This window comes from Malus domestica, chromosome 08 (assembly GCF_042453785.1).
Source record: "Malus domestica chromosome 08, GDT2T_hap1".
Classification (NCBI taxonomy): domain Eukaryota; kingdom Viridiplantae; phylum Streptophyta; class Magnoliopsida; order Rosales; family Rosaceae; genus Malus; species Malus domestica.
This window is the reverse complement of record NC_091668.1, coordinates 4602820-4628456: the sequence shown is the minus strand read 5'-3', so window position 1 is coordinate 4628456 and position 25637 is coordinate 4602820. Positions and strand designations below refer to the sequence as shown.

The 25637-nt window shown below is 38.8% G+C and overlaps 4 protein-coding genes across 7 annotated transcripts; 3 read left to right on the top strand and 1 right to left on the bottom strand.

Annotated features, from left to right (window-relative positions):
* The first annotated feature begins 3728 nt into the window (after positions 1–3728).
* Positions 3729–10161, top strand: LOC103440855 (probable serine/threonine-protein kinase SIS8). The gene is made up of 13 exons (XM_029106757.2): positions 3729–4431; positions 4874–5314; positions 5516–5619; positions 6644–7638; positions 7712–7752; positions 8042–8110; positions 8220–8320; positions 8589–8667; positions 8757–8855; positions 9009–9077; positions 9208–9257; positions 9339–9515; positions 9607–10161. The coding sequence occupies exons 1-13, from the start codon at positions 3988–3990 to the stop codon at positions 9707–9709; spliced, it is 2772 nt and encodes a 923-aa protein (XP_028962590.2). The 5' UTR covers positions 3729–3987; the 3' UTR covers positions 9710–10161.
* A 315-nt stretch (positions 10162–10476) lies between these two features.
* On the top strand, positions 10477–12690 carry LOC114826470 (uncharacterized protein ycf36). 2 transcript variants are annotated; one of them, XM_029106760.2, is made up of 4 exons: positions 10477–11333; positions 11423–11451; positions 11770–11815; positions 12303–12690. In XM_029106760.2, exons 1-4 carry the CDS (start codon positions 10826–10828, stop codon positions 12389–12391), a joined length of 672 nt encoding a protein of 223 aa, XP_028962593.2. In that variant the 5' UTR covers positions 10477–10825; the 3' UTR covers positions 12392–12690. The 2 variants fall into 2 exon arrangements, with proteins under 2 accessions (XP_028962593.2, XP_028962591.2); XM_029106758.2 differs by having other exon boundaries at positions 10649–11333; positions 11770–11826.
* A 2496-nt stretch (positions 12691–15186) lies between these two features.
* LOC114826469 (protein REVERSION-TO-ETHYLENE SENSITIVITY1-like) lies at positions 15187–17532 on the top strand. Of its 3 annotated transcripts, none has more exons than XR_003775247.2 (4): positions 15187–15409; positions 15947–16355; positions 16670–17145; positions 17249–17532. XR_003775247.2 is itself a non-coding variant. In XM_029106756.2 (3 exons), exons 2-3 carry the CDS (start codon positions 16047–16049, stop codon positions 17090–17092), a joined length of 732 nt encoding a protein of 243 aa, XP_028962589.1. In that variant the 5' UTR covers positions 15189–15409; positions 15947–16046; the 3' UTR covers positions 17093–17532. The 3 variants fall into 3 exon arrangements, 1 of the variants encoding a protein (XP_028962589.1); XR_003775248.2 differs by having other exon boundaries at positions 15189–15409; positions 17284–17532; XM_029106756.2 differs by having other exon boundaries at positions 15189–15409; positions 16670–17532.
* On the bottom strand, positions 17475–19659 carry LOC114826468 (uncharacterized). The gene is made up of 5 exons (XM_029106754.2): positions 19420–19659; positions 18966–19059; positions 18220–18690; positions 18057–18147; positions 17475–17862 (listed from the first exon to the last, which is right to left on the bottom strand). The coding sequence occupies exons 1-5, from the start codon at positions 19559–19561 to the stop codon at positions 17776–17778; spliced, it is 885 nt and encodes a 294-aa protein (XP_028962587.2). The 5' UTR covers positions 19562–19659; the 3' UTR covers positions 17475–17775.
* Between the last annotated feature and the right edge of the window lie 5978 nt (positions 19660–25637).

Here is a 25637-nt window from a genome sequence, read left to right as displayed (position 1 = left end):
AACATACTAACCCCAAAGTTTTATGAAAACTAATAACATAAAATGTAATAGGTTTTCTGAAAACCCTAGCATGCCGTAAAACTTTCATAAAACATATATCGTATATAGTGTGCTAACTAGTGATATCAATATTGCCCGAAGGCATATAAAACTCTTCCTTCAGAACATTTCCTTCACAAGTATCAATAGCCCGTAGGCTCCTACAATACCCAACCCATAGGTCAATATAAGTATCATCGCCCGCAGGCTGCTACAGCACCCAACCCGAAGGTTAATATAAGTATCATCGCCCACAAGCTCCTACAGCACCCAACCCGAAGGTCAATATAAGTATCATTGCCCACAGGCTTCTACAGCACTCAACCCGAAGGTCAATATAAGTATCATTACTCGTAGGCAAAACAGTGATCACTGGATACGCACAAAAACATTGAATATAATATTTCCAAACATAAATACATATATCTCAAAAACATCTTCATAGCACATAGTCATTCATCATAGTTCATAAATAATATATAGTCATCTATTATATATACTATAAAGAACATAAATTTCGATAAAGTATGGTATTCCAAAATATTCTCAATAAAGCATGACAATCATAAAGTGTAAATGTAATTTACTCATAAAACGTTTCACAAAACGTAACCATTAAATCATGTTTTTCATGTATGCATTTCTATTATTAAAACATGTATTTTAAAATGAGTCCACTCATAGATACTTGGCTACCGAAGAGCCACGGAAACTAGCGAAGACGGAAAAGGCACAAATAATTGCCCATAAGCACATAAAAGATCCAATTAATAAACATCTATTAAGACAATTGAATTTAGGAAAACGGACGTAAAAAATGAATTCAGGATGTTGAATTACCCTAAAAGGGATCCCGGGTAAATTTCATAAAGGTCAACAAAAAGTCAACACAAAGAATATTCCTTAACGGAATATTCCATCTAGGTCGCATGGGTTGGGCCAAAGGCAGGGTTAGGTTTGGTAGTTGGGTTGGGCCAGTTGGGGGTTCTGGGCTGGGCAATAGGTTGAGAACTTGGGCTGGGTTCCAAACTCAATTTTTGGGCCGAGTACAATTGGGTTTGGGTTTAGGACTGGGCTAGGCTCATTTGGGTTTTGGGCTTGGTGGCCCGGCCCAAAGGGCTAGCAACTGGGTTGGGCTCGACCCAATCTCCTTTGTAAGTCGCCGAAGTCCAACCGAAGGGAAAGCCGGTTTTTGGCCAGAACAGCTCCTAAGCTCCGATGGAGCTCAAATCTTAATTAAAAGTCACCAAAATATACCAAATTAAAGCCCATAACCTAAGGAATCAAATTATACTTTCCTCGGGGCCAACTGTGGCCGGAAGGTGGTCGAAAAATGCCTGCAAACCTTCGGTCATCGTCGGAAATTTGGGTAAGCATTCCCCCGAGTTATCTTCTGTACTAAACCAGTCCAAAACACACACACAAGCTCAAAATCGAACCACGAAGACGTACGTACAAGATTTAGGGCATTCTCGAGGCATACCTTGGCCGAAGGGACGAGGAACTCGCCGGAAAAACGATGTGGGTGGTCTCGGTCCTTGTACTCATAGAGGGAGAAGAAGAACAAGGGAGGTCCGAGGGAGAGTTAGTGTGTGTGTGGGTGTGTATATGTGTGCGTGTGAGTTCGTCAAAGAGAGCAGAAGAGAGTAGAGACGAGAGAGAGTGATTTGGGGGAGAGGAGAGAGGAAATAGGGAGAAAGGTAAGGAAAAACCAGGAGAGGTGAGGGAGAGAGAGCAATTGGTCCCGGCGGACAAAATTCAAGGGTGGCCCCTTGGCACGCCCATTAAGACTCAAAAATAACTTTAAAATAAAAATACCCCAAAATTAGTGAAATTACAAAAATATGTTTTTTGTTTTGTAAATCCCGGAACGGATTGTTACAGACGTGAGTGTTGATAATGTGTGGTGACGGCAACCTCATCTGCGCCCTTAGGCGGTGGAGGAACAGGCAGCAGCCACCTCTTAAGTCTTCAGCTCGGACTGAGAAAGGAAAAGCCGACATTTACAACAATGTTACGAGTGTCGTAGAACTCGAATACATGTTTATATAACAAATCTCGAAGACAATAATTAACTGAAAGTAGTAAAGAATAAACAAACAATCAATGGTAATCAACAAACGCAAGGCTGTGCTACGTATGCGTGCATGCAGTCTGCCACTCCTTGAAGATCTTGAGAAACTGATGTCAAAAGTGTTGGTCGTACATGCAAGCTCAATTGGCCCGTCAATCTTTGCATCGAACGCATCCGGTTGCGATTTCTTGACGAGTTGTTGGAAAGTTGGATCCAAGAGAATATACATTGAAGGAACTTGATATCGCTTCCGTTCACCACAAGAAATTTGAGCAACATTAAAGAAGGTATTGTCAATATTATTCATTTGTGAGAGATTACCAAGCAAAAGAGCAGTTTTTCTGCATTTGAGATAAATTGTCACTATAATGAAGTTGAGCTGTATTCCTGAAATATAATTTATGTTGTTGATATTAGATATCATGAGATATGATTGAATTACGTGTTGTCTTACACTTGGTTTAGCCTTGACAATACTAATCACATAAGTAGAGTGGGAGCTACCATATTAAATATCTTCTCTACAATGTGAGAGAGATTATTAAACTTAAGTAAACATGAAAGCTCATCTAAAATCTTATAATAGTTGGATAAAAACTTTACAGTCATCGTATTCTCATTTTTAGTAGGCATGTGTTACGTCTGTCAGCTTCTTAAACGCACAATATCTGACTCAATAAATACACAATAAACGCATGTTTTATCTTACACCTCCCTTTCAAACAAAAACTTTTTCATCTCCTTGCTTTTTTAGTAGTCCATTTATAGAATGAGTCTCTTAATGAGGTCACTAATCACATAAGCAAAGTGGGAGCTACCATATTAAATATCTTCTCTACAATGTGAGAGAGATTATTAAACTTAAGTAAACACTAAAGCTCATCTAATATCTTAGAATAGTTGAACAAATACTTTACAGTCGTCGTATTCTCATTTTTAGTACACATGTGTTACGTATGTCAGCTTCTTAAATGCATAATAACTGACTCAATAAATACACGATAAACGCAACACATGTTTTATCTTACACCTCCCTTCCAAACAAAAACACTCGTCGTATTTTCAATATGCAATTATGCATGTGTTACATCAGTCAAGTTTTGAATTATATGATATGTTGATCATAAAAATACCGAGACCGCACAACATAAAAAAAATAGCGGTGAGTCCCACTTTTCTTCTTTCTATGTTTTGTTTCACCTCTCCATTAAAATAAATACTTTACAGTTGTCGTATTCTCATTCTCAGTACGTATGTGTTATGTCTGTCAACTTCTTAAATGCATAATATCTTATTCATAAATAGAAGATCAACACAAAAGGAAAGATGTTTATCTTCTTACTGTCTCTATCACTAATTGAAGAATGAACGTATAAGATGGAATAAAGTCCACTTGCATAAAGCAATTGCCATTTTTGGTCACAAGAGCCATAAAAACACCGCCATAATCATCACAATCCCAACCGTTGGATGTCCAGCATCTCCACATTCAAATCTCATCACACACAATCAACGGTCAGGATCGAGTGAAGTCCATGGTAAGAAATTGTGTGACTCACACTAGAGGGGAGAGTTCTTGCGCTTGACTTGGGGCTTAGGGAATAAAAAAAAAATTAGTACAAAAATTGTCGCAAAATTGTTTATGGCTTGAAGGGGTGGGCGGTTAATTTTTAACTCTCTCTCTCTCTCTCCTCTTTCTCTCCTCTTTCTCTCTCTCTCTCTCTAAGTGGTGGTAGCTTGACGAAGAAGGGTGCGCAGGTTAAGCGAATCTGCTTTGTTTCCTAGTGGGCGTAGTTTAATCCAGTCGAGTCGACAGGAAGGAGAGAGAGAGAGAGAGAGAGAGTGGAGGATTTCGGAATTTCCATTGATGATCGATGTCGAAGATGAAGCACCTACTGCGAAAGCTTCACATCGGTGGCGGACTCAATGAGCATCAGAGACTCGCCGAGACCCGACCCGTGACGAGTCCGAACACGGATCTCAACCCGCTTGCTTCTTCTCCGGCCTCGTCCACGGGCTCCGCCACAATGGGGAGAATCGCCGCCGTCGAATCGGTGAGTGATCGGATGGCTGGGGGGGAGAGTGGTGTTAGCCGTAGCGGTAGCGGCAGCGGTAGTGGCGGGGGCGTGGATTTCAATTTCTTGGAGGAGGAGTTTCAGGTTCAGTTGGCCCTGGCGATCAGCGCTTCGGATCCCGATTCGCGCGATGACCCCGAGACGGCTCAGATCGACGCCGCTAAGCGGATTAGCCTCGGCTGCTCGGCTTCTACTGTCACTGACACTCAAGCTCCCTGCGACATGCTCTCGCTTCGCTACTGGGTACGTTTTTCTCACAGAAATATTTCTAGGGTTCTTAATTTTCTCGCATTTAACGACTTAGCCTGTGCGAATTGGAATGAATTAGGTTTTCTGTGAACTTAGGATCTCAATTTCTATGCTTCTATGGTTTGTCATTTTCTTTCGGGATCATTTTCTAGCTAGGGGGAGATGGTACTAGTGATTGATAGCTTGAATTGTGGAATGTTTTGTATTGCTTATAGTGACATTTTCGTAACAATTTCATGTTGAATCATTCTGTTAGTTATGTAAGGTGGGTGCTTCTTAGTTTCGTTACCTAATAATGTCGTAAGATTGGTAAATTCGGTTCAAGGATAACGGCTGGGTTCATATTGAAATTACTTTATGTTGCATATTGTTGTTTAGTATTGTCAATTGTAATTACTTCTAGGTTTTTAACTAATTGCATATCTATAACTTGCAGAGCCACAATATTGTAGATTATAATGAAAAGGTTGTCGATGGATTTTATGACATGTATGGAATGACCTCAAATTTGCTTAGACAAGGGAAGATGCCATTGTTGGTGGATCTTCGAGCTGTATCTGTTTCAGACAATGTTGATTATGACGTCATATTAGTGAACCGTTTGGTTGATCCTGATCTGCAACAACTTGAGAAAAGGGCATATGCTGTATCTGTAGAGTCACAGATTTCTCAACATGGTGTCCTTTTAAGCGGTTTAATTCAGAAAATTGCTGACATTGTTGTTGATAGAATGGGTGGTCCAGTTGCCGATGCTGATGAAATTTTGAGAAGGTGGAAAGTGAGAAGGTATGAGTTACGGAGTTCGATGAAAACTATCATTCTTCCCCTCGGACTTATTGATGTTGGACTTTCACGCCACAGGGCCCTGCTCTTTAAGGTTGTGGTGGTTTTCGTAACTTACTTTCTACATTGTGCACCATGTAACTTACTAGCATATTAATTGATTTTTCTCAAAATCTGACTCTCGTCCTATTGTTTTTCTATTGGAAAAAGTTGATGTTATGGAAAAGATTTGTGAAGTTTTCTTGTCCTTGTGGGTAATTTTTCTGTAGCTAATGTTTCATATTTCTGGTTCTAGGTACTGGCTGATAAGATAAACCTTCCATGTATGCTGGTCAAAGGTAGCTACTACACTGGCACTGATGATGGCGCTGTAAATTTGATTAAAATTGATAGTGCAAGGTAGTGGCCTCCAGCTCGAAATTTCTCTTTTTATGCATAGTTTTCTGATAACTTTGGTGCATGTAAATTTTGTGATGTAGTCCCTTTTAGATGACAATTTTTGTGCCTTATGCTTGCCACTGAATTGTTAGTTTTACATAATGTCATGCTTGGTCAATTGGGATTTCAAATAACAGTGGTGAAGTCCCTGGCGGTGTTTATGAGGGTTTCAGTTTATCAGGTGTGGTGGGGGGTGCCATGGGTAAGGAGAGCACCATAGGTGAGACCTGCAAGCTCAATCTATAGCAACTATCTTTTTTTTAGAACAGCTCTTTTTCTTATAATGGAAAATCTAGAGGCTTAATAGACAGATTACCTGTGTCCGATTCCGATATCGTAGGAGGCACTCTATTATCGTTCAAAATCTGTTAACACCAAGAGACCCAGACATATTTACTATTATCTAGGTTGTTTTTTATGTGACTTGCTTTGGTATGAGAATGAAGTATGACAATCTATCCATACACGTTAGAGCTGTGTCCTTGCGTCTGAACATTCAATGGCCACTCTGGGGCTGCCGAACACCCAATGTCTTTGTCCACAAACTGTGGGTGCTTGGCTGTTCCTATAAGACACAGGAACCAATTTAAAGTAGGACAATAAAATTCAACATACACCTATTTTTCTCTTCTTGAAACTGCTGATGTTATTTCTGCAAGACATGTTGCTTAATGAAGTTTCTTGGAGTCTTGGATTTAAAGGAATTATGTTGTTTTTGTCCCCATGGAAAAGGTAAATTGATATGTCTTTGCGATATGTTCTCTGCAGTTCTTTTCATTTCGCATGCACCTCTCATTTTAAGCTGTTGGATTTGAATTTACTATCATGTTTAAGTAATGGATGTTAGAATTAAAGGTGCATGCTCTTGTTTGTTGCTTTGCTCCTATAATTCCATGCACATTTTTCATCTTGCTAAGGTGAATTAGTGCAGTCCGTAAGATGTCCTGAATTTTATGATGATTAATGGGTTTGTTACACTGTGCAGTGAGTATATTATTGATCTGATGGGTGCACCTGGGACACTGATTCCTGCCGAGGTACCCACTAGTCAGCTCCCAAATTCTTTCTTTGCAATAAGGAGCTTTCAAGATGCCACCGAAATGCCCAAAGATGCGTGTTTGGCTCAAGCTGAGGGCAGTGGAATGTTAGTAGTTCCTCCCAATCTTGACAGAGTTTCTAGAGCTGGCAGCTCACGGTCAGAAGAAGCATCATATACAGGAGTTCAAACAAATGATGATAGAAGAATCATTGTTGACGAAAACCAAATGGAGAGTTCTGGCAGTGGTAAGGGAATTCCCCTCATATCACTTCCTAAATCATGTGAAAGTTCATCGGGTACAACTGAAAAAGCCACATCTGCGCAAAAAAGGAAGGTGAAAAATGTATCAAAGTATGTCATCAGTGCAGCAAAGAACCCAGAGTTTGCACAAAAACTACATGCTGTCTTGTTGGAAAGTGGTGCATCACCTCCTGCAGATTTATTTTCAGATATGAATCCTCAATATCTGCATGAAGACAAGTTGCTTGGTCAAATGAATGCAGATGGGAAACTTGTAGATGATGGGATTCATAATTATTTGGTACAATTAATATCAGGCAACGAGCAATCGACTCAAACTTCTGCTGCAGTGGGCAACACCAATTTTAATAACCTGCTGAAACAATCTTCTGTGGATTTAGCTGAGCAACGAAATGAATCAGCGACAAACAAGTTTTTGCTTCCCTCAGATACTGGTGGAACTAGTGAAACAACCCAGATTAGTGCTAAAAATTTGGATCCTGTTCTTGTTAATCCCCCAAAAATGAATTCAGAAGCTTTTAACGAGGATAAAGAATCAGTGAGTAAACCAATGGACACATGCAATAGTGGCCTGTGTACTAGTTGTGATAGTCACTACGAGAGGTACCCAGCACTGGGAGAAGTGGCAGAGTGGGAAATTCTATGGGAGGATCTTCAGATTGGTGAACGCATTGGCATTGGTAAGCACGCATCTGTTGGTTAAATTTGGTATATTGTGTAAAAACGGGTTCAATATAATTTGTGGTATTGTAGGTTCCTATGGCGAGGTATACCATGCAGATTGGAATGGCACTGTAAGTATTATTTCCAGCACTAGCAATTATTTATCTTATATCTTCCCAGATTTTCTTTGTATATCTAGCACTCAAATTTCTTGTATGATTTCTCTCAAACAGCGACATTTTGTCAATAATTCGTTGAGATGTCTGTACTTTGAAGTGTGATACTTTTCTGAACATCAATGCTTCATATGTTGGTTGTTCACGGCATGAGACTTGTTATTATAATTCGGGAATATGGTCTGCTATTGGGTCCTATTATTACAAATTGCTTATTGGTCTGTGTTGACTTTTTGTATGACAGGAAGTAGCTGTGAAAAAATTTTTAGATCAAGATTTTTCTGGTGATGCATTAGTTCAGTTTAAATGTGAAGTAAGCGCCAATACTTAACTTTTATATATGATTTTATTAATGTATTATGAGCCTAAAATTCAAATACATTGGTTTTGTATTAATTGATTCTTGGCGTTTGTTCATGCAGGTAGAAATTATGTTGAGACTTAGACATCCCAATGTTGTCCTTTTTATGGGGGCAGTTACTCGCCCTCCACATTTTTCTATCCTGACAGAGTTTCTTCCCAGGTTAATTTCTTTATCACTCGTTTTCTTTCCTTTTTTTTATTTATCAGATTTTATATAATTCTGAAAGTTGAATGAACATGATGTAATGTGCATCATACAAAAAAATAAATACATGGATGTGCATGCGTGATGTAAATCTATAACTAAGCAACTAATAGGCCTTTCGAGCAACATATTCGTTTACAAACTAGACATCTACATTACAACCCTGTTCCATTATCTCTTTCATCTCATTCTCGTCTTGTCACACAATTCACTTGGTGTACAGGGGGAGTTTATATAGATTGCTGCATCGTCCCAATTCTCAACTTGATGAAAGGAGGCGAATGCGAATGGCTCTTGATGTGGTAAAAACTTTTTTATTTCTTATTTTGCAGTTCTTCATTATTTCTGGTTTCCTTTCGATTTTTAATCAGAGCTCCATAAAATTATGCAGGCCAAGGGAATGAATTACCTGCATACTAGCCATCCTACTGTTGTGCATCGAGACCTAAAGTCTCCAAATCTCCTTGTTGATAAGAATTGGAATGTGAAGGTCGACTCAATCCAAAACTTACATTCTTAAGTTATTCCATGATAATGCGTTTTTGTTTTATTATTATTTTTTCCAACTTAGATTGATATCTCTATTGTTGGGAGAAAAATTGATTTGCTTTTTCTCAAATATATTGGTTATATTATGGTGCAGGTTTGTGACTTTGGGTTGTCGCGTACGAAGCACCATACTTATCTGTCATCTAAGTCTACCGCTGGAACGGTAATATTTGTTAAATGCGAATGTTCAAACAATATCCGTGCCCTCTCATACAATCCTACCCAGTTATAGTCTGTTATCTTTTAAATGGAACCCTTTTGTTTTATGTACTCATCACACTATTGGGTTGCAGCCGGAATGGATGGCACCGGAGGTTTTGAGGAATGAACCAGCTAATGAGAAGTAAGTTTGCCGGAAGGTGGATGCAATTTGAATTTTTTTTTCTCTCTGGAGGTTTTCATAAGCTTTGCGTGTTGCTTGCAGGTGTGATGTGTACAGCTTTGGCGTTATCTTATGGGAACTGGCTACTTGCTGTATCCCATGGAAAGGTTTGAACCCGATGCAGGTTGTTGGAGCAGTTGGATTCCAAAACAGACGTCTTGAAATTCCAGAGGACATTGATCCAGTGGTTGCCGAGATAATACGTGACTGTTGGCAAATGTAAGTTCTAGGACTCCATTGACTTGTACCGTAACTGGGTTTGGCAACTCCTCTAACTTCAATTCCTTTTAATTACTGCTTGGTTTTGCAGAGAGCCAAATCTACGGCCGTCATTCTCGCAACTCATGGTCCGCCTGCGACGCCTTCAACGTTTTGTTGGAAGAACAAACTCTACAAATCAAATGACTGAATAACCCAAAACACAAAAGCAAAAGAAAAAAAGCTGACCACCGTGTTAATAATCGGAAGTTGCTCCTTGTCTCGAAGAGCCAGGGCAGCAGCAGCGTAATTTTTTTCTCGATGCCGGATTCGGAGGTGTTGGCTCAGTCAAAGTGGGAGCTCAGCACAACCAGTATACTGAACAGAGTGGGAAAATCCTCCGTGAATTTATACTGCAAAAGGGGCAGTTGGGGAGGTTCCCCGTCGAAGATGTTCGATCAGTCTCTAGTAAACAGTTGTAGGAAAGAAAAAAGAACCAAAAAAAAAGGGAAAGAAAGAAACTAATAATTGTTAATTGTGTTAGTGTGGAGATCTCATTTGGGAAAATTGTAAACATATGATCTCTGCATATGATATTGTGCAAAAAAAGAAAGAAAAAAGTACATACATTTGGAAGAAGAAGAAAGAAGAAAGAATTTCTTGGGCACTAGTGTTGTTGATCATTTTCACTCTTAGAAGGAAATTTTTTGAGATAATAATCAGAAAAGATTTTTCAATATGATTGGAACATAAAACAGCATGTCACATGTCATTATACAATTAGAGACATAAAAAAAAATTCATTGAGAGGGTTAATGCTCTCAAAATAACGCTTTTATTGTTGTTCGAAAAAGAGTTTTATTATCATAGCAGGGTTCTAAAATAGTTCTTGAAATATAAAGTGATACTCTCATTATATTGGTATCACCTCGATACACAAATATGTTGTAGATATTATCGATTCGCTATTATTTTTCAAAGTACTATCCTATTCATATGTTGGGAGCGCGTATTAACTTGAGATTTAGAATGCGCATAATTTGATCTAATGTCTTGTGATAATGAATCGTTCATCTATTTTTTTCTTCCGTTTGGTTGTCTTTACTTGCTTACAAGCTCACGCTACAAATATCAACGTCAATTTTTGCCGTTGTGTTGGATAATTTTTTTTTAAGAATATTTCACTATAACAGTTCTAATTTTGGAAACTTCAAGAAATAAAATATTATGAAAATATGAGTAAATTGGATTGAGATAGAGGGCACGAGTCCTAGTGGAACAGAACAGAGTCAACAGAGAGAGAGAGAGAGATCGCCACAGTTGCCGCCACCATGGCCTCTGCAGTTCTTCACATTTCTTTCCCTCCACCCCCAACGGCTCATTTCTTTCCCTCCACCCCCAACTTCCTCCGGCCAATAATTCCCGCCCAAAAACCCGAACTCCACCGCAGCCGCCGTCGCGATAGAATTCCCAAGAAACCCCTATCTTCATCATTCAGAAGCGGAAGCAACAGCCCAGCAGAGGCGGGCTGCCCTGTTCCGCCGGAGCAGCAGCCGATAAACGAGTACCAGAATCTCTCCGCCTCCTTCCCCTTCTCCTGGGCAGCCGGCGACCTAGTTGAGTACTGCTCTCGACTGATCGCAACCGGGTCCTCTTTCGCTCTCCTCGTCGGCCTCCCGGTCGCCTCCTTCGGCGCCCTGGGTGGGCCCCAATCGGACCCACTGAGGCAGTCCCTGTACGCGGTTTCAAGTGGGTTTTTGGTGGTCACTCTCGCCGTCGTGAGGATGTACCTGGGTTGGGCTTACGTCGGCAATAGACTACTCAGCGCCACCGTTGAATGTAATTCCTCTGTTTCAATTGGGTTTTAAATTTTTATTATTTTATTGCTGCGGAAATTCAAATTTTAATTTAATTAATTATTGTTGCAGATGAAGAGACTGGATGGTATGATGGTCAGGTACATGACTTTAATTTAAGGTTTAATTTAATTGTAAGAATTAATTTGTGATAGCAGAGGAGATGAGCGAGTTGAACGGTTTAAAAGCAACGGAAAGGTTGCTCCTTTGTGAGCGAAAGGTTAAGAGTCGTGGAAACAGCCTCTTTGCAAAGCAAGGGTAAGGCCTGCGATACACGTTCCCCTACTGTCGCGGGGAGCCTTTTTACTTGGGTCGCCCATGTTATGTATCATCTTGGACTTGGACAAGGAATTTGTTTTGGGAGTTTGAAGTTTGGTATTGCAAAGTTATGGCCTCACAGAGACTTTTTTTCTAAGCAGATGTGGGTGAAGACTGCTGAAGTTTTGGCCCGGGATCGGCTACTCGGTTCGTTCTCTGTGAGTGATTGATATCGAACAGATAGTGTAATTTCATTGTTTTGCAGTTGGATGCTAAGATCCTTGTCAATTATATGAAATTAGGGGAGATTTTTTTATGTTTCTGTGTCTGTCCAAGTGAAAGGCTCATGAACTCTGAAGTGATCATATTCAAAAGAAAATAAAGATCATAACTTGTAGGGCTCGTTGGCCGTTCGACTTGGACTGGACTGTTTCAATCAAAATTGGACTAATGTCATCGCTGTTTGGTGAACTTACAAGTCTCTCGAGAGGGTGGAACATGGTACCAAATGTGCCCGTAGTTCTCATTCAACTCGCGAAATGGCTTGTCGAGTCATCATTTTTTTTCGCATCCTTTCGAAAAGAAATGGACTGGCTGGTTCTTTTCAGCAAGTAAAATGACTGGGGCAGTTGTTTTGGATTGCAGGGCGATCGATTATTGTGACTTACTCAGTTGCCTTGATTTTGTTCGACAGGTCAAGCCAGTGCTGAGCAGATTAAAGACTACACTCGTATTTCTTGCAGCGTCGATACTTTCATGTGTTCTTCTCCTCGTTTCCCTTGACGGAGGCCAAATTGAAGAAGCCGGGAATAGGGTTATACCCGGAGTTTACAACGATGATTCTGCGAGATCGTTCGAGCCTGACGCCTTTTGCGGTGAACCTGGTCTTCCCTAATTCTCACTGAAAAACTGCATTGCGAAATACGCAACATGTCTATGTGTATATATATATATACTGTCTACGCAATGATGTAGAATTAATCCCCGTGCTGTACATAGTAATGATATAAATTGTAAATCTTTGACACATATCAAAATGTCTCGTTAAAATCACAAAGAGAAGTTTTTATGTACATTTCAAATTCTGATTTGTCTGCTAAAACGAAAGACTTCTTACTTGTAAGTAACAAAATATTTTCAACGAGAGCAGTTCGATGAGTCCATGACCATCTCGCTGAACCCCATGGGCACTCAAAGGTGTCTACATGGAGGACTTTATCACTCTGGACTCTGGATACCTGTATATGGCCCATAATATGGTATTTGCGTGGTCAAACTGTTACGTTGTCTAGTCGTTCGCACTCAAGAATTTCTAAAAGATGTGGATTAGAGATTCTCTTGTAAATCCAAGACACCGTGTCTAGTGCTAATTCTTGACAAATATGATCAGCCAAAACTATGTCATGTTATAACTTAACGAAAAACTTGACCAAAAGTCTAATGAAAGAATCAAAGTATCAGACAAATCAAAGTTTGGGTACGAAACTGAGTCTCTCTCTTCTCTTCCTCTAGTTTCTAGTTTCTAGTGTCGGTGCCAACCTCAATGTCGATGGTTACAAATCACCAATCCCAGAGCATTGCCCTCCCAGCCAGCCTGCTTCAATGCTCTCAAAACACAATAGTCAAAATTGTACGGCCGATGATGGTGGTGGTGCTCGAGTTGTTGCATCATGCAATCATGAAGTGCCATACATTGTCTTCCAAAAGTTATACAACATCGACTATATGACCATCACATTCTTCAAATAAAGTTAGGGTTCGGATGGAGTCGATAACAGGGCTGGTCCTGAGGAGAGATGGATGAGGGAGACCTCAAGATAAAGTACAACAAAATGAAGGGTTTCGATTATTATTTATTAGTATCTGCCTACATACAAAGTATGTGTGAAATTTTTTATTTTTGTTTTTTTAAATTGAATAAGAGTGGTAGAGAGTGGGGAGGGAGGGGTATAAAATATCGATGATATCGGAAATATCGATAGTTCAAAAACACGAAAATTTCGATGGAAATATCGGGATATTATCGATATCAATAAAAATTGAATAAAAACCACAGAAATTATAAGAAAAACTTGGAAATTTTTATTGAAACTTTGCAGGATATTTATTTAGTCAATTATCTATTAGTTTATCACAAAAATTGGAAGGAAATGCATTGCATGATAGATATAACTGATTTAAGTTGATTATATAGCAAGCTGGCAAATATTGTGAGTGTAGAAAATATGTAGTAATTAATGAAAGAAGTTTAAACACACCATAATCATTTATATATAATGAATTAGTACAATATTTTACACTTTATACATTGCATGGTAAGATACATGAGTGACTTAGCAAGGTCTAAAATATCGATGATATCGGAAATATCGGTAGACCAAAAATACGGAAATTTCGATGGAAATATCGGGATATTATGGATATTTTAGACCATAGGGAGAGAGGTTTGTTTTTGTTTTTTTTTTTTCAAAATTAAAGATGATAAAATCACATATAGGTGAGGTTTAAACAAATAATAGCAAAATTTTGTTTTGTAAAATTACGTTATTGTCTTTAACTTTGTTGTTGTTATAAAAGACAAAAATGTCTTTTCATCTTCTTTTGATTCGTAAAAAAGGTTTTCATTAACATGTTGTTTAGATAATCTAACTCATACATGTTAACCCTTAATTGCCTCTTGTGATCGCCAATTTGTCCACTTACAAAATAAAAAATAATACTAAAGATATCAACTTTTGGATCCAAATTGACGCGACAATTTCTTATTTACTGAAAAACGAATAATTAACATAACCCTAGGGCCCATACATAAAAGGGGTGTAGTGTAACCAGTGTTCAAAATATCCACAAACTTACTGATATTTTTGTTGAAATATCTGAAAAATTAAGAATCGATAAAAAAATAGGGTGCGAAATGCAAACTCCACTTTATATTGGTAAGATACAGGAAAATAAATAAATATCAATGATATTTACCTGATTCGCTACATAATTTGTCTGAACTCATTGAAGATTCCAAACTTTAAAAAAAAAATCTGGAGAAATTTCAACTAAATACCAATGAGTTGATATAACTACCCATTGTAAATTTTCATAATTTCCCGCTGAAGACATCCGATATCAATATATCACGTTTTTCATAAATTTACATATTGATATTTTTATCTATATCTATATTTTAAACACTGAACACAACAAGTAATATTACTATGAAATAAAATCCTTTATAACTAGCTTTGGCAGGGTTTAGTATGAAGAAGTAGGTTACAGTTAACAGACTTGAACATCAAAAACAACGGCACCGTTTCTATCAAGCGATGCGGCGACAATGACAGAAAAAGATTTTTTCATAGTACATCGATATTTTTACACTAAGAGGAGGGGATGTTCGGCAAAGCCACACAATAAGCAGCCTAATTTGATATCGAATTCGTCATCCATGAAATTTAAATATAAAACTTCTTACTTTCAAGTGAAAAATAATACTATCAAATCGTAGTAAAATATTAAAAAAAAGAAAGACATGGGAAAGAGGCAAGAAGAGTATTAAATGAATGAGATGGTGATGGAGCCCACCCAGGGGGCATGAATCTCAGAGAGGTTCATGCACCTGCCTCTGCCTCATCATCCTCCTTCCTTCCTTCCCAAAACAAGAAAATCAAAAGTCCATAAAACAAATATTAATTAATTTAAAAAATCAAAAATTTCAGCCATTTATTCAGGTTGTTCTTGCCTCTCAAAACTTCTACTTTGTTCCCTCACCGACTTCAGTTTCTGCCCAGCTATCGAAATCCTCTGCAGGTCAGTTGGCATACAAATATTTGCTTAAAGCTCCAACCTTTGTCGACCCAAATGCATTTTGTGTGGTTTGGATCTTGTTTTCTTTCAATGTTTCAGTAGATTTTATGGAAACCCCAATTGGGTATTTGTCTGTTTAGCAAATTCCCAGCTTAAAGTTGCATTCTTGGAAGCTGATATTTCAATTTTTTTGAGCTAAACTTAAGCAGTTAGGTGCTTTTTGGGCTGCAATATATATGTTGTAGGAAGTAGAAGATCAAAACTATTGGCAGGTGTGAGTTAGGCCGGTTGGCGCCCGCCCCTTGCATCCAAATTAGAATTCCCCTCTCGTCGTAAATTAGAGTAGTTTAGAATAGAATATCGTATTGTCAAAAATGAAAGAAAAAAAAGATCAAACCATTGAAGTTAACAATGTTCTTAATAATCCCAAATAATCTTTAATCTTTTGTGCCTAGTGCTTTCCAATTTTTAGTTTGTGCATCCTAGATTGGATAATCTTTATGTTGTCCTGAAGGTGCCTTTGTTTTCGTTTACTGGCAGATTGAACTGATATGCTAATTGTATTCGGAGATGGAATCAGTATTCTGAAGGTGTAGTTTGACATTTGGGATGCTTTGAAAGAAAAGATTGAACAAAGTTTATGCGGCACGTTAGATTTCCTATGATGGAGCTGAAAGAAGCGTATGACATTGAGCATTTGACCTCTACGCAGAATATTGAGCATGAGCTGTGGCCTCTCACTGAAATTGATCCGAAGAAGGCAAAGTTTCCCTGCTGTATAGTTTGGACTCCTCTCCCGGTAGTCTCCTGGTTGGCACCATTCATCGGACATGTTGGCATTTGCAGGGAGGATGGAGCTATTTTAGATTTTTCTGGTTCCAATTTTGTGAATGTTGATGACTTTGCATTTGGTGCCGTTGCCAGATATCTCCAAATTGATCGAAAACAGGTAATGTGTCGTGTTGTTCTCCTGGCTCCCTTAATTCCTGTGAACTCACGGTCGCACTCTTAAGTATATTCGTTAGTTTGGTCTTAACTTGTTTGCAGTAAGTATTTTAGTGCATCTTTTGTCCCATTGTCTGTCAATCGATGCGTGAAGAACAATGCTTATGAGGTCGCAAGACGCATTTATAGGAACGCTTTATATGATCTGTTTCACTCTAAACTTCAATTTTTTTTGCCCTTTCCGAGCTAGATGAACCAACAGTTACGAGATGTTGGCAAATCTTGTTTTCTTACCGTCTTTTTGGTTGTTGCTTACAGTGTTGTTTTGCCGCAAATCTGGGTAGCCACACTTGCAAGCATGGGTACAATCATTCAGAGTTTGGGACTGCATTAACGTGGGATGATGCCTTGCAGTCAAGTTCGCGGTACTTTGAACACAAAACCTACAACCTCTTCACTTGCAACAGCCATTCATTTGTAGCGAACTGTCTCAATCGGCTGTGCTATGGCGGATCAATGAGTTGGAACATGATCAACGTGGCAGGCTTAGTACTGCTCAAGGGGCATTGGGTTGGTGCCACATCCGTCTTGAGGTCATTCCTCCCTTTTGTATTGGTGCTCGCTCTGGGTGTTGCCATGGTCGGATGGCTATTCGTTGTTGCGCTTTTCTCCTTCTCGCTCCTCCTTCTGGTATGGTTTATACTGGGCAGTTATTGTTTCAAGACCTTGCTGGAGTGCTAGTTCCTACCGTCACAATGTCGAAAAGTTTAAGAGAGTAAGCAGGATGTTTTGGGGTAATTTTCCTCTGCATGTCTCTAGTTCCTGATGCAATTTTGCTAAATGTTTTTTTGTGAATAACGCTTCTGACGTCGACTGGGTCGATTTATACAATTGTAGATGAATGATTTAGACAGCTTATCGACTTTGTGCAGTGTGTGACATGCTCGAGTTGTGATTTCCGAACGAGTCAGGAAACCCGTGTTTGGGGAGTGTTAGGTTCTTTTTATGGACTTCAGGTTATGGAAAACAATGTATTTGTTGCAGTTCTTTAGGTGATGGAAGTTGAACTTGAGTGGACGTTCATAACTGGTCTATTTGCCAGATGAACAACTATAAACTCGGCTTTCATCAAATTGTGTAACCCCTGCTTCAAAGCAATAAAATTCTCTAATTTTACGTCACATACATCATCGTGCCCCTTTTGGCTGTGGGGCGATCGAAACATCATCCAGTTTTAGGTCACATACAGACTGGTCTTATTACACGTAGAGTCCGGTAAGGCAAGGCGCAGTTAAGAGTTGCTTTGAAAAACACCGGGGCAGCATTTGAGACGAGCAACGGCAAGCTCTGACCCTCCGGTTTATCTTCCGTGCTTATGTGAAGGAACTCATGCACCGTCTGGTATGCCTTCTCTGCTCTTCATCTCATGCTCCGTACTTGGGGGCCTTCCAGAGCTTAAAGGCCACTTCGTGCAGAAACCTATCTGCCGGTATTACAAGATTTCCACCACGCTGCCGGAAAAGAACAAGTTTCAGAATTCATTTGTAAAAATGCACTAAGCCATTCTAGTTAAGTGAAATCCGAAATCTTTGAACTCGACGTGGGAATATAACCGGACAATCGAAAGCTAGTTATCAGTAAAAATCCCTTACGAAATCCAGCATTGTCATGTAGTAGACTCAACATCTGATAAGCTAAACTGTACCTCCTTGAAGTCTTTAAACGAGAATGTCTCGGCCATGTCCTTGCGGGTCACGGCATATTGCCGCTGAGCAATTAACATCGGGCAATGGTCCCTGTTCACACAAAGAATGCTGGAGTTATAAGGTATATCGAATGGAGCAAGAAACCACTAAGTCTTCACTCACCTAACATCCTCCCGAGGATTCTCTCCTTTCACGGTGTAACTTTGACGAGGAACGAGCTTCGAAAGATTAGAGTTTTCATCATCTCTTCTAATCGAGACTGACAAGTTGGTATCTTCGTTTTCTGAGACCTTCCCATAGCTCAACACAACAGACAAGTGCAAGCGGGAACTGACCTCAGATCCAGTCTGGTCTATTTGTGATATACCACCAACCAAAGCATTGAGATATTCCACCTCACCAGCCCCAACATGAACAAAAACCAATTCATACTGACTCGACTCTGCTGCCTTCCCTTCTTGAAATCCAAGCAGCTGAAGTAATTCAGATGCCCCGAAATCAACTGGCCGTTCAGCACCGGTTGGACTGTTTTTAAGAAAACCGTCAATTTGGAACACACTGAGACCAAGTTTGGTACCAAAAGATTTCAAACTTGAATTGTTTGTAAATATAGCAGCTTTCATCCCCATGAACCTGAAGCATTATAAAAGACACAACTTATTAACTATTTGACATTGGGTTATCGAAAGTTAATAACTTTTCGCAACAACCCAAAAGGGCGACCCCAAGCCAACAAGGCTCCCTGCTTTGCGAGGATCAGGGGAAATATCTGTCGTACGTGGCCTTATTCTTGATTTGCAAAGAGGCTATTTCCACGACTTGATCTCATGATATTTCGGTCACAAGGGAGCAACCTTTCCGTTGCGCCAAGGTTTTCGAAACATTGCAAAAACCGAAAATTGTAGTACCTTTCTGATATGGGAATCACGGATTTCTTCCCTCTTTCTTCTTCATACGCATCCAGCACTGCAAACTCTCTAACTATTCTCTCACCCTCGCTTTCTGCAATCTAAACTCAAGTAAATCACAGTGCTGAAAAAGCAGTAAAAAAAGGATGCCAAAATAACTTGAACAAAAAAATCAGTAAAAACAAACTTCCACGGCAACGCATGGCCAATCAAATTTTACCAATTGGGTAAATACATATAGGGTTCTAAGTTCTAACTGCCTAGAAAACTTCAGCACTTGAAAAATTAACAAACTTGATTAAACCCACAAAAGCAAAGCTAAAATCCATGATTAACTACGTTTTTAATTAGTGTTTAATAAGAAATCAATTGGGATTATTTCTTAATAATGACAATTACTGTATCTATTATTCAAAGATAAGAATTTGCACAGAAAGAGATGGAGAGTGAAAACCTGAGGGAGGGGCAATGGGGAGGCTCAAGAATCCACAGGAAGCTTTGGAAGCTAGAGAGTGGAGATGGGTATGTGACGGGTCGACGAACCGGGCCGACCCATCTCCGTACAGAACCAGAGCTCGGCTGGGTTTGTCCGCCATTGCTGTATCCGCGAGAGGAAGATGAAAGATGCGATTTTTGGGAAAGCGTAGGAGTCTGATTCCTGAATTATGAAATCGGATGTGGTATTCACAGGTCTCTTTTTACTTCTCACACATCATTTGTTAATTTTTATCATTTTATCTTCTTTAATTCAGTCGATCCGACAGCCACAAATAGGGCTGGAAAAAAATCCCAAAAATACCAAACCGAACCGAAATTTTCCCGAAACCGAACCGAAATATTCCCAAACCGAAAAATTCCCGAACCGAAATTTCCCAAACCGAAAAATTCCCAAAATTTCGGTACGGGAATCGGTCTCACGTTTTTGGGATTTCGGTATTCCCAAACCGAACTGAAAAATATACATATATATTATTTAATTTTTAAATATATAATTAGAATTTTAATAGCCGTTGAATTATGTTAACATTTAATCTCAGCCGTTGCATGTAAATCAAAGTTATCAACCCCCCAACCCGTGTCTGACGCTCTCTCGCTCTCTCTCTCTCGGTCTCTCAACTTCAGACCTAAAACCTCACCTCACCTCACCTCAGTATCTCCTCGCCGATTTGTCTCTCCTCCCACATCCGTCGCATGAATCCTGAATCTACCCACACCAGTCGTCATTCCTCTCAGTCATCACTCCTCACCTTAATCGCACCTTTACCCACTGGCCTTACCATCCGAATTCGGCTCCTAAATCGAGCTTTCGGTCTCATTCCGCACTCCTCCTCCTCACTGCAAAAGGTAAGAAATTCCTGCAATAAACTCAACCAAAGTTCATACAAATTGTTTGATTCCAAATTCGATTAGAAAATTTGAATTTGGGTTTCTGAATTAGGAATTTCTGAAATTAGGGTTTCTGAAATAGGGCTTTTGGAATTAGGGATTTTGCATCGACGGAGAGGTTGCAGAGGGAATATGAGAAGTTCATGGAGTGTGGTACAACTTACAAGCTGCTGTTGTTATTCCCTTGTTTGTGTTAAATTAAATATATGAAATTTGGTTCATATGCATTCGAATAGACCGAGGCATTTTGCTTCTTTCTTTGTTTGTTTTATATTCGTTTTGGGTGAGGGGATGAATGAGGGCCCTGGGTTGTAAATGGTGTTGATTAGTATTGGACTCGGAATATGGATTAAAAACATATTGATTGCAGGGAAGTGGATTAAAAAGTTAGTCTAAAATGTTACCATGATATATCAATTTTCTTTTGTTGTCCATATACAGATTGTTAACTATTACATATTTGAAAAATGGTTTCATATTGGAGATTCTCTTAAACTTATTTTTCGATTTAGCAAGCATTGAGAACTTGTTTTTGCTCTTTTCTTTCTCTCTGAAACTTCTAATGACTAACTGATTAGATCCTTAAGCATTTGCATAACATTATCTGTGCACAGCTATTGACTATTGTGCACAGATTCAGATTTCAAATTGCACAAATTGCACAGATTGCATATTTTAGTCTAACAATAGATTGGGCCGCATATTGGCATTCTATCCAAAAGCCCAAAATTTCAATATAAAATGTTGAATTTTAGCCCAAAAGCATAATATGTCAAATTTAGTCCAAAAGCCCAAAACCATTTCGGGATTCCCGATTTATCCCGAAATCCCGAAACTATTTCGGGATTCCCGAAAATTGGGATTCCCGAAAATTTGGTTTGGGATCGGTATTGAAATTGGGATTCCCGAAAATTTTGGTTTGGGAATCGGGATTAGGGTTTCGGTATGGGATCCCATACCGAACCACCCCTAGCCACAAATTAAGAGAATATGTATGAAGTAAAAAAATGATGTGTAGATAGCACATCCTTATGAAATATGAAGAGGTAAATGGTGACTCAACCTTAACACAATGGTGTTTCAATTAAAAATTCGTTATCATGATCTCTCAATTCATCAAAATGTGCAACTATGATCATCTTCGTTAATTCCGTTAAAACTTTTGTCAAAATGAGTCATGTGCTAATGTAAGGCAGAACTAAAGGGCAAAAATAGAAAATCAAATAAGAAAAATTGTATCAATGGTCCCTCAACTTTAATCCAACTAGAGAAATAGTCTCTCAACTTTAACCTAATTAGAGCAATGATCTCTCAACTTTAATTCAATTATAGTAATGATCATTCCAATATAACTAATTTTGACAGAGTTTATAAAAATGACTACAACTACCTGTTTTGATGAGTTGATCATTGTTTCAATTCGATTAAAATTAAGAATTAATGGTAGGGGAATATTTCACTCGTGGCGTGATTTGGAGGTGGTAGCAGCAAAATCTAGATGCCTCTCAAGGCGAGATATGGTAAAAATGCTACCTTTATTCACAAATAAAAAGCTTCAGTCAAGGTAACTTTTAGTTGACATTGTGTTGGTAATAGTTTATCACATTTTTTTGCCAATGTCAAATAATTGTTCGTTTGGAAGTATTTTTAAAATAACTAAAAACACTTTTATAGAACCTTGTTGATACTGTAATCAAACCTTCGAATGGCTTTGTACTGAGTTGGACTACTCTATTATCCATTGATTTTACGGTCAAACTTAACTTTCTTGACTTACCCTCTAAGAAACGAACAAGGATTGTCTGCCCTCTAATTTTTCATGTCCTTCCATGCCCTCCTGTTTTGTGTGGTCACGGTTAAACCACGTTAACATTTTATATTTTTTTTTATAAAGATAATAAGATAAAAATGAATGGTAATATAAAATGTTGACGTACTTTAACCGTGATCACACAAACAGCAGAACATGGAAGAGCATGGAAAATTAAAGGGCAGACAATCCTTGTTCCTAAGAAACGAGTACTTCTTTCAAAAAAAAAAAAAAAAAAAAAGAAACGAGTACTAGAAAACTTCTTAATACAAAAAACATCATTATTTTTTTTTTTTAGTACAAGTACAAAAAAACATTATTAAATGTATAGAGTATAAACGACGCCATCAATTAATTTAATTTACAAGACCAAGTCTCCTGCTAATTAATCTGTTTAATTAGGTTGCAGAGGTGCGACTGATCTTTGACACTTTTGCAAGTTAAGAGAAATCGATCATTGCAGTTGTTAAAGTCGGCACACTAAGGGCCGAAAGATGAAGACGATCCATGTTGACAGTGAACACCTTCAAGTCTTCCACCAGGACACTTCCGAGAAAAAGCCTACACAAAATTACTTGTACAGATGAATCATCACATTCCTTTATGAAATACTATAATATATGTGAGTCGTATATCTTCACAGCTGGAAATGCGCTCCGAAGGGAATAGCTTTCTCCATTGAATCAATCTAATGTGGAAATGGAAAGATGTGCAGCATCCAACTCTCTATTGTACTGCACTCTCCAAGTGTGCTTGTTCATCCCTTCTTCCTTACCATGGCTAGTCTTTGTAAAATAACTCCAATGAGAAAAAAAAAAAAAGGTGTTAAGAGACCCTCCTGGCCTATGAATATAGAAGAGAGGATAGGCTCATTACATTTTACATTAAAAAAGGAATATGTGAATTCTCAAAAGGAATTCAATAAATTGAGCATGAGAGCCAAATGAAGCGAAAGGTTCATGTTTGGTTCTGGAAGGGGTCGTGGAAGTTTTGAAATGAATGGAAAGATAATCTACTTTCATTAAGTGATTTATTAGATAATCGAAAACAAAGGATCTTGAAGACTATTCGAAATTCAGAAGAGCTGCGCGAGGAGGCTATAGACTAGCTGGAAAAAGCCTGGGCCCGCTTACGGAAAGTAGAAACGAAAGTGGATCAGTTTCGAATTATTGGATATTCTAAAATAGAACAAGAAAAATTGAATATGATTAATTCCACTTATAAGACTTTGGAACAATTAGAAAATTACAAAAACGAAACCATTCATTTTGAACAACAAAAGGCGATTAATCAAGTTAGACAACGGGTTTTTCAGCAAGCCTTACAATGAGCTCTAGGAACTCTGACTAGTTGTTTGAACAACGAGTTACATTTACGTACCATAAGTACTAATATTGGTATGTTTGGAACGGTGAAAGAAATAACAGATTAGTCATTCTACTGCAGGCATTATTTTTTTTTCCAAAAAAAAAAAGAAGAAATACTCATGGTAACCATTCGAGCATATGTGTTCAATCAATCTACGCATAGTGAATCGGTCCCTAAGGACCCCACGAAAGGGTTGCCGTCTGATGGGTACACGAGAGTGACGAAGTTGCTTTGACTACAAAGCCATGCCTATTTGTTGGAGCGAATTGGACGATCGGGTCGAGGGCTGCCCCTTCTTCCCCTCACTCTCTTTTCCTTAATATGAACCTTGAGTCATCAAAGCTTTTATGACTCGGTATGGCCAGATCGCCTTATGCGACTGGCGCTTCAAAAGGCGAAACTCTCGTAGTAGTTTGGTGACCTATGGGGCCTTTAGTCTTTTGATTAGAGTAGGGGTCACATAAGCGGTACAACCACCTCATCCCTATAGCTTAAGGTGGAACTTACAAGCTTCTCATTGACCTCAATTGTAAGCTTAATTTGAAAGACAACAAAGAAAGTACTACTAGTGTCAAGTGTCAAAGAGAGGATTTGGTATTCTCAATGGCACATCTACAACATCCGATTCGTGAACAAACTTTTCTCAGCATAAAGAATGGACTAGCAAAACGGAAAGCTAGTCTTCTTATCGCTTCATTGGTCCTTCAAACCCGGCTCGCTTTCAGGGTAAGCATGCACTCTTGCTTCTCACTTGCCTACGAAAAAAAACAAAAATACTAGACTCGACTTTTACATTGCACTTCCTTACCTGCCTTTTCACTCGTGCCTACTTTCACCAATCGTCCCCTACTTCATCCCTCTGCTTGGCTCTAGCCTTGTCCGGACCCTTTGAATTAAACCTTATTTTTTATTTCTTATCAATAATTGCAGAGAAGAAAAGGATAAAAATTTAGCGTCTTAAATGAAATGGGCAAACTATAATCAATCGTATTCTATGAGCATATTCTGAAACAATAGATTCTATAACAGCATTCTGCCTTTTCGAAGACAAAGAACTCTTGGCACACACGCTATATCCGCGAGGATTCCAAGTATTTTGTTGCATGAATCAATCATTCTTAGCTGAGAAGGGCTAATAGCGAGGAGTGGTCCACTTGAAGCAAGCATCTTATCTATTCGCGCTAAACCAATTCGTAGAAAAAAGCTTCACTAATGCCTAGCTTGGTGCCATAGACTTTAATAAGATGCCCCAATCCCCATAGGCAATGGTTGCACACTTGTCTGGTCTTGCGACGCTCTCACTCCCGTTACGAGAATTAAATCACGATCCAGCTCGGCTCGAGACCAAGACTCCTTACAACTAGCACCAATAGCAACACTGAACGCCCAAAGATTGATTGAAAAGGCAGCCCATTCCCTTTAATTTAGTGATAGTGATTAGGAGCACACGCTATAGCATGATCGAGTTGAGCTACGAGGGCCAAGGCCGAACACAATAGGAGTGAGTCAAAACTCTAGCACAAATTCCGCTAGGATTTGAAGCATTGGCTTTGGTGCCGTAGGTATTCAGATATCCAATGCCTCTGTAGGATATCCACATACCTATTTGTACTTTTTACACATTATTTTTAATTTTCAATCGTCGGATCAAATGAACTGAAGAAAATCAAGGAAAAAATATTAACAATAGTGTGTGGGAAGTAAAAATGCGAGATATGCTAAGGAGACTCTCGTAAAAGCGGGGTTATGGGCTCGCTGCCACCTCATGTTTTGACACAATTTTTTATAATGTTGATACATAAATTGACATTAAACTGTGAGGTGACAAAGTATCAATGGACTCTCCATACATTCTTCATCGATCTTCTCATCACCTCAAATCACCATACATTCTGCAACTACGAAACAATTAATATTAACCTACCGATCCACTTCACTCACACTGTATCGACACATTGACTCATTACACAAGGTTTCATACTTTTTCAAATAGCATTTTCTTACAAGAAGATTTGAACTTTGAAAATATAATGTTTAGATAATATTTTTGTACAACGATACATTTACATTAAAATGATAGATAAATATAATGGTTGTGAACTCGTCAT

What these genes read in the sequence shown, in the direction of transcription:
- LOC114826469 (XM_029106756.2), top strand. Translation starts at nt 16,047, where the DNA reads ATGCGGCACGTTAGATTTCCTATGATGGAGCTGAAAGAAGCGTATGAC. An exon ending in TCCAAATTGATCGAAAACAG is followed by an intron (nt 16,356 to 16,669) that starts GTAATGTGTCGT and finishes TGTTGCTTACAG; the next exon opens with TGTTGTTTTGCCGCAAATCT.
- LOC114826468 (XM_029106754.2), bottom strand. Translation starts at nt 19,561, where the DNA reads ATGGCGGACAAACCCAGCCGAGCTCTGGTTCTGTACGGAGATGGGTCG. An exon ending in AATCCTCGGGAGGATGTTAG is followed by an intron (nt 18,148 to 18,219) that starts GTGAGTGAAGAC and finishes TTGTGTGAACAG; the next exon opens with GGACCATTGCCCGATGTTAA. An exon ending in CGTTTAAAGACTTCAAGGAG is followed by an intron (nt 17,863 to 18,056) that starts GTACAGTTTAGC and finishes CTTTTCCGGCAG; the next exon opens with CGTGGTGGAAATCTTGTAAT.
- LOC103440855 (XM_029106757.2), top strand. Translation starts at nt 3,988, where the DNA reads ATGTCGAAGATGAAGCACCTACTGCGAAAGCTTCACATCGGTGGCGGA. An exon ending in TGCTCTCGCTTCGCTACTGG is followed by an intron (nt 4,432 to 4,873) that starts GTACGTTTTTCT and finishes TATAACTTGCAG; the next exon opens with AGCCACAATATTGTAGATTA. An exon ending in ATAAGAATTGGAATGTGAAG is followed by an intron (nt 8,856 to 9,008) that starts GTCGACTCAATC and finishes ATTATGGTGCAG; the next exon opens with GTTTGTGACTTTGGGTTGTC.
- LOC114826470 (XM_029106758.2), top strand. Translation starts at nt 10,826, where the DNA reads ATGGCCTCTGCAGTTCTTCACATTTCTTTCCCTCCACCCCCAACGGCT. An exon ending in ACTCAGCGCCACCGTTGAAT is followed by an intron (nt 11,334 to 11,422) that starts GTAATTCCTCTG and finishes TTATTGTTGCAG; the next exon opens with ATGAAGAGACTGGATGGTAT. An exon ending in CTGGATGGTATGATGGTCAG is followed by an intron (nt 11,452 to 11,769) that starts GTACATGACTTT and finishes TTTTCTAAGCAG; the next exon opens with ATGTGGGTGAAGACTGCTGA.